This window comes from Apus apus, chromosome 5, assembly GCF_020740795.1.
Source record: "Apus apus isolate bApuApu2 chromosome 5, bApuApu2.pri.cur, whole genome shotgun sequence".
Taxonomy (NCBI): domain Eukaryota; kingdom Metazoa; phylum Chordata; class Aves; order Apodiformes; family Apodidae; genus Apus; species Apus apus.
Window position 1 is genome coordinate 43,018,132 of NC_067286.1, and position 10,078 is coordinate 43,028,209.

General features: G+C 50.1%; 1 protein-coding gene across 1 annotated transcript; it reads right to left on the minus strand.

Moving 5' to 3' along the window:
- Positions 1–1,361: 1,361 nt before the first annotated feature.
- On the minus strand, positions 1,362–6,548 carry ZDHHC22 (zinc finger DHHC-type palmitoyltransferase 22). The gene is made up of 2 exons (XM_051621696.1): positions 5,857–6,548; positions 1,362–1,846 (listed from the first exon to the last, which is right to left on the minus strand). The coding sequence occupies exons 1-2, from the start codon at positions 6,416–6,418 to the stop codon at positions 1,581–1,583; spliced, it is 828 nt and encodes a 275-aa protein (XP_051477656.1). The 5' UTR covers positions 6,419–6,548; the 3' UTR covers positions 1,362–1,580.
- Between the last annotated feature and the right edge of the window lie 3,530 nt (positions 6,549–10,078).

The following is a 10,078-nucleotide window of genomic DNA, read 5'->3' on the forward strand; positions in this document are numbered from 1 at the left end:
TATTGATCCAAATGTGTATACTAGTGTGAAGCAGTGTAGGACAGTTACAAAGCCTGTAGGAATGAGTGCATCAATTCTGGCTCATGAGAAATGTAAGGATTAAAGGAGGTGCATTTCCTTACCTGGGATGCACCGAGTGCATTTCTGACGAAGAAATGACATTTTTCACGGCTTGTCAGCATACTCCCCAGCCTATTAAATAGAAACAATGGATTCCTATCCAGCCTGCATAAGCTGATGCAGTCGGCCAAAACAGAGGCTTCTTGTCGCAGTTGCTGGGGAATCCACAGCTATGATCCTGGTAGAGATGTCATGGTATCCTTTCTTAAGGCACCTGATAGCATAGGATCTCAGCACTGATCTCATGGGCTGTTGCTGCAGCTAAAAAACAACTGACACATTAGGCTGATTAATCCCTGTAGTAATTCCATTAACCTCCTTAATGGAGTTATAACGTGGATGAATTTGCCCCTCTGCAGCAATGCAAAAGGCAATTGCCCTGGAGAGCCTATAAATACAGTGTTGCAGGGACGTTCAAAACAAACATTTTTTGTTTGTTTGTTTTAGTGCAAAGTGAAGCATCCTGACTGGCTGTAAAACCTCCCTGCCTTCTGGGATTTTGAACTCTTCACAGCACTAATGGTGCAGGTGCCCCCAGCAAGATGGTGATGATGCATCAGGGCTCAGACACATCAGCAGGGCTCTTAGCACCCTCCTGACAGCTACCTGTGTGTCCACATTCTCCTCTCTCTCTCTCTGTCTCAGGCAAACATTGCCTGCCTCATCACAAAGCTTCTCAAACACAGCCTTTTCATTCACCTCTGTGGTTTCCTCTCCTTGTGTCTCCGTCTGATCAAGATTTATCTGCTTGCTGCTCCCTGTCAGAAGGGCAGCTTTGCCTGGGCTGTGTCATTGGGCAAAGGACTGCTAAAAATAAGAAGCAGAGCTACAGTCCTGACATATCATTGCATAGGGAGCAGATCAAGAACAGAAATGAGAAATTCTGAATTTCTGATTGTTTTCTTCCTAATTTTCTAGCCTGTGGAGAGGTTTATGTGCTACATTAGCTATGTGCATAGCCTGCTCCCAGGGCAGCTTGATTGCATTGCAGTTCAGTCACTAGAGGATTCTCAGTGCTGTGAAGTTACCTCAAGTATATAACAACCAAAAAAGCACCCTGTAAAACCCTCCCAAAGAGGGACACATTTTTGCAGTCTACCACAACAGCCCAGGCCTTCTGAAAGCTCCTGCTGCAATTTGTTAGAGACTATATGGGGTAGCTACTGGGGCTGGAGGCTGGAGGAGTCAGGCAGGAAGCTGCAGGAGGGTCTGACTAATTTTTCTGCTAGTTCACAGGTGCAGTGATGTGACTACTAAGCTGCAGTGTCTCTTCATCTACATGGTTTGTGATCTCCTTGTTAATATGCTAAATCTATTCTGTTAGATAGAGAGTCCTTTCCTCCCACAGAGGCTGCAATCCTGAAAGATGGAGTAGCCCAGGTCTTTAGTGATCCAGGATACAGTGGGAGAGAACAGGGGAGGTGTTGTGTGCATGGAATGCACACACATGCCCCGGGATTTTATTTCTCCTTCTGCCTACGGTAGTCACTTCCCACATTTCGCACAGGGATGAGAAGTCCTAGCAGCCACCTCTTGCCAAAGACCTCTTGCAGGTTCTCCCTCCAGGGCCGGGCTCTCACCACCATCCCTTTCCGCAGCTGGTACCGTGTCTGCCCACGCAGGATCAGCAGCATCTGGTGGCAGCAGAAGCCGGCACAGGCCAGTCCAATCCCGAGCCAGAGGTAGAGCATGAGGATGACAAACATCTCAGAGCTAAGGAGAGCTCCTGCATACCAAGAGTCAGGTGGGGGGTGGGGAGAGACAATAAAAGAAAGAGTTTAGACACACCTCACATGCCAGTGTAATACTCAGGCCCAAGAACCAATGAGCTGTCTGTATTCTATGGCCACAGGTGGGGAGTTAGAAGCAAGACAGGCTGGTTGTTCTGCATAAATTTGTTTCCTTTGTACCATCCGATGCAACGGGCCCTGCTGGGGAAATACTAAAATGATAATAGTCTCCAAATACTTCTCCCTTTGCTTTTAATGTGAGGATCTAGATTGCAGGGGTAAATTCATCCAGAAGTAAAACATGTAAGACTTCAGCAGTCTTTTGAATAATGGTTAATTTATTTAAGGTTCTACCTGCTCATCACACTGAATCTAAGATTCTAAGTTCCTTTTGAAAAGAGATGTGGGTCCTACAGCATGTAGTTGCTTCCAGAAGCCTTACTGTGTGCATTAATACTAGGCAAAAAGAAGTGGGATTTCTCTCTCTCTCTCTCTGTCTCATATCTCTCTCTTTCTCCATATATATATAATAAGTTAAAAAATAAAAGATAAATAAGTAATTAGTTTTCTACCATCAGGCAAAGGCAATTTTCATATGAATGCAAGAAACAGAAACAAAACTTCCCAAAATGCAACCACATTCCTTTTGTAAAGCTGCTGCTAGAATACTCAAGATACTTTGTAGGTCTGAAGCTCCTAAATCAACAGTTTTTGTAGTATATATTTGTGCTGAATGTATTTAAATAAAACTATTTTGTGGCCCCTTTTCTCTGTAATGATTTTAGAACTCTTTCTGGAAAATATTAGTATAATAGCAGGTATCACTGAGTGACCTTTCAGTGTGTAGGCAGATCTAAACCCCTTAAAATAATACTCTCTGTGTGGGCATATGAATGTGTACACACATATTTTGTGTATATCAGTATATTATTAAACACCCATATTTACACACAGGCACACAAAGAAAATTATATGTGTCAGTTCTGGTATAAATAGCCAATATCATCTCACTGGTTCCTGCAAGGTTTAAAAATGAAAAAACTCTCATATACTCCTGTCCCTCTGGAAGACTGTGAGGCAGATAGGCTGGAGCAGGTGAAAGCTCTGGTCATTCTAAGGCCCTGCAAGAGCAATCCTGCCAGAGCAGGGATTGCATGGACAGCAGAGGCATGCTGCCTAAAACAAGTACATGGCCACTTCAGGTTTTAAGCTCAATACTAAGGTGTCTGGATAAGTGTCTCTTGCTTCTCTTATACAGAAGGCCAGAGTAGATGGTGTCACCTGGTTTTGCAATCTGTGAATCCCAGCTTCTCCAGCTGGCAGTGCTATAAGTGAGAGATTGGGGCTGACCCATGACCATCAGGTCAAGCTTTGGGCTCAGCCAGCAGACCCCTCTGAGGATGATTTGTAAGGACACTGAATACAGCCTCAAGCTTTCAGAGATTGTCCTCATTTGAAAAAGGCACAGGAGTCATTCAGATTTCTTCCTAAACGCGATGTCATCTTTCCCTTCTCGTTAGATCCCGTTCAGCTCAGTGGGCTTCATATGCAATACAGCAAGGGAAGAGCAAGCCCCGTAGGGTGGTGACAAATCCTCATACCAATTCTGTTGGATTAACTTAACCTATCAGGTAGGAAGCCCAGAGCCAGATGTGGTCTTCTCTGCCCCTCTTTTGCTGGACCGGAACATGACAGACTTTTTTCTTTCCTACAGCTGATATTTAGATGGGATGTAGAGAAATACAGCTATTTTCTGTAAAGACTTTGCAAGGTGGCTGTAAGCTTTGTTTCTTTCTGTGAGCTGCTGAAATTCACCATAAAGAAAGTAATTACCCTTGTTTCCTCTCACAAATATCAAGCATCTCTGAGCCCTGCTTTCCAGATATGTGATTTTTTCAACCTTTTCTTAAGGTTACCCACATAAAGCATTTTCTATAATTTATTCTGTGGATCCAATCTGACCTGCATTTACAAAAGTACTCTCCAGTTGTCCCTCATCACTACAGTCCATTTTAGTCTCGGATTCATTTTTGCTCTAACTGACCTGGTGTGATCTCAAGCTTATTGCCATACATTATCTATGCCAGAAAAGCTGAATCGCAGGCTGAAATTATAGACTCTGGGTCAGATCCTACAATCTGTGCCCGAGCACAGCGTGGGCAGAACAAGCCAACTGAAATTCTTCCTAGCTGGTAGAAACCCAGTAGGCCTTTCCTCCCAAGCAACCAAGACACCATGCACCCATATATTGCTGTATGAGGCAGCAGTTCTCAACCCAGATGAGCTAGAGGTTTTGTGGGAGCTGCTGGGAGCTGTTGCCTCTCAAGGATGATACGGGTCCCAGCTCCCAGCCCTGAATCCAGCCCCATTCTGTCCCACTCAAACAGTGCCCACAAGATGTCTTTGGCACTGCAGTTGCTGACACCAGAGCACTTTATAGCTCTTCAAACATATGCCATGACCAAGCTCAGTGCAGATGTGCCCACAGAGTCACAGAGAGAACTAATTCCTTGATAATCTCCTCCTACATCCCTGCTCCCCCTCCCAGGCTGCTGTGCTAAGGAAAGCTTAGGCATGGGGGAAAATCATTCCCAGCGTTTTTGATGCTGGTGAAGCTTGTGTAACAATAGTTACAAAACTTCTTCTACTTGGTAAAATGACTCCATAAAAATGTCATAGTACAATTTCATGTTTATTGTCTCTCAGTGATTACCATGACAAATCTGCTAATTTGCAAAGTAGAGTCATATTTGTTTGTTTTCAAATGGCAACCCTGCAAACCCAGCCCAGAATATGAAAGGCAAGCTCGGTCCTCTCTGGCTCCTATATCCCAAGCAGTCGAGACTCCACACTCCGATCCCAATTAACACTTCTGTTGATGGTGCATGAGCCAGAACAAAGTCTGGGCCCTTTTTACTGAGCTCAGCTGAATCTGAAAAGCTAAAATATATGGGATACCTATTTTAGTCTAACAAAAGATGATCTAAGTGTGTGAGGCTTGAGGTGCATAGAGGGGAAAATGGTATATTTCTGCAGTTGCTTTCAGGGCAGATTAACAGTCTAGGCTGCCTGCCTAGTTCATTCTCTGAGGCCAGGTCTCATCTAGCTCTTGGGTTTGGAAAGAGAAAGGGTTGAGCTTGGTGAGTTTGAGGGTGCATGGAAAGGTGGAGAGTCAACACTGGAAGAGCAGAGGAAGAGTTATATGAGCAGAATCAGGAGGGGGAAGAGTTGTGGAGATTTTTGGAAAGACAGGGAGACAAGGGGAAAGGGGAGAAGCAGAAGGCAGGGTAAGGATGGGGACAATTAGAAAGAGAAATTTGCTTTTGGTGTGGAGCTCTTGCAAAGAGCTGGCACAGAGAATTTCTCCTGGTTCTATGTGGACCTTTGTCCCAGACTGGGGTCACAAGAGAGGTGGCTAGTCATGTCACATTTACTGCTCTCCTGGTTTCTCTTGCCTGAACCCCAGTTTTCCTGTGCTAGAAAGATGTCAAGATCTCAGTAAGTCTGTGCTGCCAGCAGGTGGGTGACAGTAGAGGGGGTGAGTGGACCTGGAAGACAATATTTCTGCTGGGATATATGGAACCTGCAGACTTGCAGGATATGAAAACCTACAGCCCTTCCAACTGCCTATAGGAGATGAAAAAGATTCCCCTCACCTGCAGTACGAGTGAAATCCATCTTCTCTCTGTGATTGCAACACACCCCCTGCATAACACATAGCCCTGTTCTATCAGCAGCAAGCTGGTTATGGGGCATTTTCCAGAGTGCAATGCACTAGGAATAGGGATGTCACGGTAACCTGGAGTGGGTTACAGCCTGTATTTCAAGTGAAGCCAAGCCTTTTACGAAGATTGTCAGCCAATTCTCCCTCTTGCACTTTTCAGTTTCTTCCCATTTCACCACTGCTCCCCACACACACACCTATCCAAAGAAGGTCATGTCCCCCCCCAGTTGCAAGAGCCCTGGAGGAGAAAGACGCTCCTTATCTCCAAGGAGGAGTCCTTACCTGAGAAGAACTGGCTGATGGAGTGAGGCAGAAGGGTGAGGAAGGCCAGCGGGTTCGCAAAGGACATGGAGAGTGCAGCAGAAATGTAAGCCATGCCTGCCACCAGGGAGTCGAGGCAAGCCAGGGAGGTGTAGAGGCAGAACATGATAAAGTTTCGCATGTTCTTGCTCCCGATGCAGTTCCCTGTGAAGAAACAGTGGTGGTCATGCCTCTGGGTGACTCTGGCACACAGTCTACAGAAGTGAGTGCTGGGCAAGGCTGAGCCAGGGGACCTGCTTCCATCCAGCCAGTCTGCCACCACTTCAGCACCTTCGCCCAAGTTTAAGCCCTTGCCCAAGTCCTCGGGGGTGTTCTGGATCACAAGGATGTAGTTGCCCAGGGCATTAGCTGAGAGGAAAAGGAAGAGGGCCCCATGCAGCAGAGCAGGAGAGAAAAGTGGGGTGGTGGAAGGGTCTCTGAACATGCTGGGGATGAAGACAAAGATCTGGAGGACGAAGGTCACTAGGGAGATGCACAAGAAGTAGGCTGGAGCGACAACATTGAGCAACCTGAGAATTAGCATTGCGGATTACGTTCCTGCAGGGGAAAGCAAGGAGAGAAGGAACATCACCGCTCCGGCTGCACACTTCATCCTTCCATTTCCTGCCGGGTCCGGCCTCGCTGGCTCCAGGAAATGCCCTCCGGGGGCCCGCTCTCCCTCGCCGCCGCCCCACGGCCCCGGTCGGGCCGGGACAAGGGGACAGCCCGTGGGCAGCGACCGTTCCCCGGCGCCCGGAGGAGGCAGCCCGGCCCCGGCGCCTGCCTCCGGGGAACTTGCAGCAGCGATGCCCCCGGAGGGGCTGCAGAGGCTGGAGGGGACAGCCAGCTCCCGCGGCGTGCCGGCGATGTGGGCACCGCTCTGCTCGCCTAGCAGAGTCTCTCTGCCAGGCAGGGTCAGTTTTGGTATTGCATGAGAGGAAAAAAGGTGGTGCTGGAGGAAGGGGGAGTGAATTGAAAGGGAGGGGGGGAAGAGGGGGGGGGGAGAAGGGGAGGGGGGAGAGGTTGCTCTAATCCACTGCAATACGGATCAAAACCAGTGCTCTAATTTATCCTTTAAAGCCATGGATCTACAGATTGCCTCTATGACCGCTGCCCTGCTCTGAAGGAAATTAGAAAATGCACAAAACAGCAGGTCAAGCGCTGTCCGGATGCAACCTGCGGCGCTGGGCTACCGAGCAGGGTTGGCCCCGCAGCCGCGGCTCTGGCCGGGCACCACGCACCTCCGCCTGCGGGGCTGCCCCCCCGCCCCGGCCCAGGGGCTCAGCCTGCATCTCCAGACCGCAGGAAAGCCCGGGGCACCCAACGCAACGGGGAGCTAGCTGGGTGGCGGTGTGGGTGCCTCGGTACCCCGAGCACCCCCTCGCCGGCAGCCCCAGGGGCTCGGCGGTGTCTGCAGAGCCCCGGTGGCCCGGGGGGCTGGGGGCTGCCCGCCGCCACCCCGCAGCCTTCTTGTCCTCGGGCGCGACGAGGAGCCGCCCGGCACCGGCGTGTCTGGCGCCGGAGGAGTCGCCGCTCCCGCCGGCCGCGGCGACCGCCCCCGGCCGGGCCGAGACCCCCCGGCAGCCGAGCCGGAGCACAGCCCGGGGTCTGCCCTGCCCTCCCTCTCCCCTCCTGCCCTTTTCCTGTCCCGCTCGGTTCGGCCTGGTCCCTGTCCCTCCTCTCTCTGTCCCTGCCCTGTGTCTGTCTCTGCTGTGTGCTGCCCCGCCTCCCTCCCTGTACCTGAGATTTTCAGCCCTTTTCCTCTCCCTCTTCCTCTCCCTCTCCCTTTCTCCCTCTCTCTCTCCCTCCTTCTCTGTCTCCCTCCTCAGTCCTGTTCTTCTCCAGTTCTCTCCCTCCCCAGGCTCTGTCCGTGTCCGGTCGCTCCCCCTGCCCCTGTCCTTGTCCCGGCCCCGTCCTTGGCCCCATCCCTGCTCCCTCCTTGTGTCCCTGCCCCTTCCCGTGTCCCCACCCCCGTCCCTGTCCCCTGTCCCTGTCCCTGCCAGTGCCGGGACCCAGCCCGGCCAGCCAGCCGTCCCCTCCGCACCACCAGGAGTTGTCTCCTCAGCACCACTCGGAGCTGTCCCTCAGCACCACTCGCACCTCCTGCGGGTCCTCCTCCTACCTCTGAACACGGTCTGGGACCCTAAGGAGGAGAAGCGTGTGCTTGGGAGTCTGAGGTCCTGACAAGTTCCACGGGGAGAGCAGGGGAGTGGGAAGGGAGGTCCTGCTTGCTCCAGCCCGCAGGCATTCTTCCTCCCTGTAATGTGGGTGAGAGAGAAAAAGTGAGGCTCAGTGTGACTTCCTGCAGCCCCAAAGCTGCCTCTGCTGGAACCAACACCTGGGGCAAGGGAAAATTTGCAGGTCTCTGCAGATTCAAATCCTCCTTGCGTTTGCAGGGCACCTTTGCACAACAGCAGGTAGCTGGGAAAGGCTGGGCAGGTGGTGCCCGGGCAGCAAGACATGCTGGTCGAAGCTTTGCAGTCATGTACTTTCCCTCTGAGAGCTGCACACCCGCACCCCCCGCCCACCCACGCAGCCCGGGTGCTGCCTGCACAGGCGCTGCACACAGCCTCTCGCTCTCCTGCACACCTACGTGCTGCACCCGCCCCGCTCTGATGAGAAGCATCCCTGCCTCCTGCCACAGACGAGCCACCCATGACAGGAGAAGGGGAGAGAAGAGGGCTGCTGGGCTGCAGCTTTGCCCCTGGAGACAGTCAAACTCTTGTCTTTGATCAAGTCAAAGAAAGATGTGTTTAACCTAACCTTAGGTCCTAGGCTTACTGGCCAGCCCCTTGGTGACAGGGACAGGCTCTGCCTATCCAAGAGAGACTCCTGTTATGCCTGACAATTCAGAGCAAAATTGAAGTGTCTTTCATGTCTCAGTTTCTAGGGAGAGAGGCCTGGAGGAGACAGTGGCTGTGGTTGTCTCCTGCACGTGCAGTGGTGTGAAGGGCGGTGACACCAATCGAGATCAAGAGCTCTTTATCAGAAATAGCTTTTTCTCCCAGATAACTTTCATGATTCAACATTTCTGAGAAAAACAGTGGCAATAATAAAAGTAAGTGCAAACCAAGCCTGCAGGCACTGGATCTGCAGTGACGAACAACTCAGAGACACCTTTGGCAGAACTGGAGGGAAAGCTGCTCAGAACCGATTGAGCTTTCACTCCCACCTCCCTCATCCTCCTGTCACGACTACTGAGAATAAAAATCCTCCAATATTCCCTCAACTCATCAACTTCAAGTAGACTGAGCAGTGCAATAGAGATACGTGACCCAGCTTGGATTTTATCTTTAAATAATCAGACAGTGTTTACGCCATATTTTAACAGCTTACATCAAAATAATACAAATTAGAGAGAAACCTTTTCATGTCAAGAAAGACTGCGAGACTGAAGGGACTGCATCTCATGAAAGGCATTAATCCTGCCTGCGTGGGGAGTGTCACTGCTGTAACCAAGGGAAGGGAAGGGAAGGGAAGGGAAGGGAAGGGAAGGGAAGGGAAGGGAAGGGAAGGGAAGGGAAGGGAAGGGAAGGGAAGGGAAGGGAAGGGAAGGGAAGGGAAGGGAAGGGAAGGGAAGGGAAGGGAAGGGAAGGGAAGGGAAGGGAAGGGAAGGGAAGGGAAGGGAAGGGAAGGGAAGGGAAAAGAAGGGAAAAGAAGGGAAAAGAAGGGAAAAGAAGGGAAAAGAAGGGAAAAGAAGGGAAAAGAAGGGAAAAGAAGGGAAAAGAAGGGAAACTGTTTTCCATTGCAAAGGAAGAATGGTGAAGCAGATTAACCTCCACATTCTCATTAAAATGTTCCTTTAAACTGATGCTTATAATTTGTCACTGACAAAATACTGGCTTCATATTGTAGGATATAGTAAAAAAAAAATCCTCTTTCAGTGCTGTTGTGTTGATATGATGAGCTGTTGGCAGGATGGGGGAGTTGTCTGGGGATGAATTTGCCTATGCATGTGCATGTGTAGATAAGAGAGATGGGTAAATTAGAAGATTAGCACAGGGAGTAAGTGAATAATGGGAACAGTAGTTAATTTGGAGCAAGCATTAAAAAATAACAATATTTACTGTGAGAATTTGATTTTCTCCTGCTGTAATGAAAGAACTTGAATGTGTGGCACTCAGAAATAGTATCTCCCTTTTCCTCCTCTGGGGAGACAGTGTTTCCCTGGACAGAGTCTGGTTGTGACCCAGGAGATGGAGTA

What these genes read in the sequence shown, in the direction of transcription:
- ZDHHC22 (XM_051621696.1), bottom strand. Translation starts at nt 6,418, where the DNA reads ATGCTAATTCTCAGGTTGCTCAATGTTGTCGCTCCAGCCTACTTCTTG. An exon ending in CATCAGCCAGTTCTTCTCAG is followed by an intron (nt 1,847 to 5,856) that starts GTAAGGACTCCT and finishes CTTGGTATGCAG; the next exon opens with GAGCTCTCCTTAGCTCTGAG.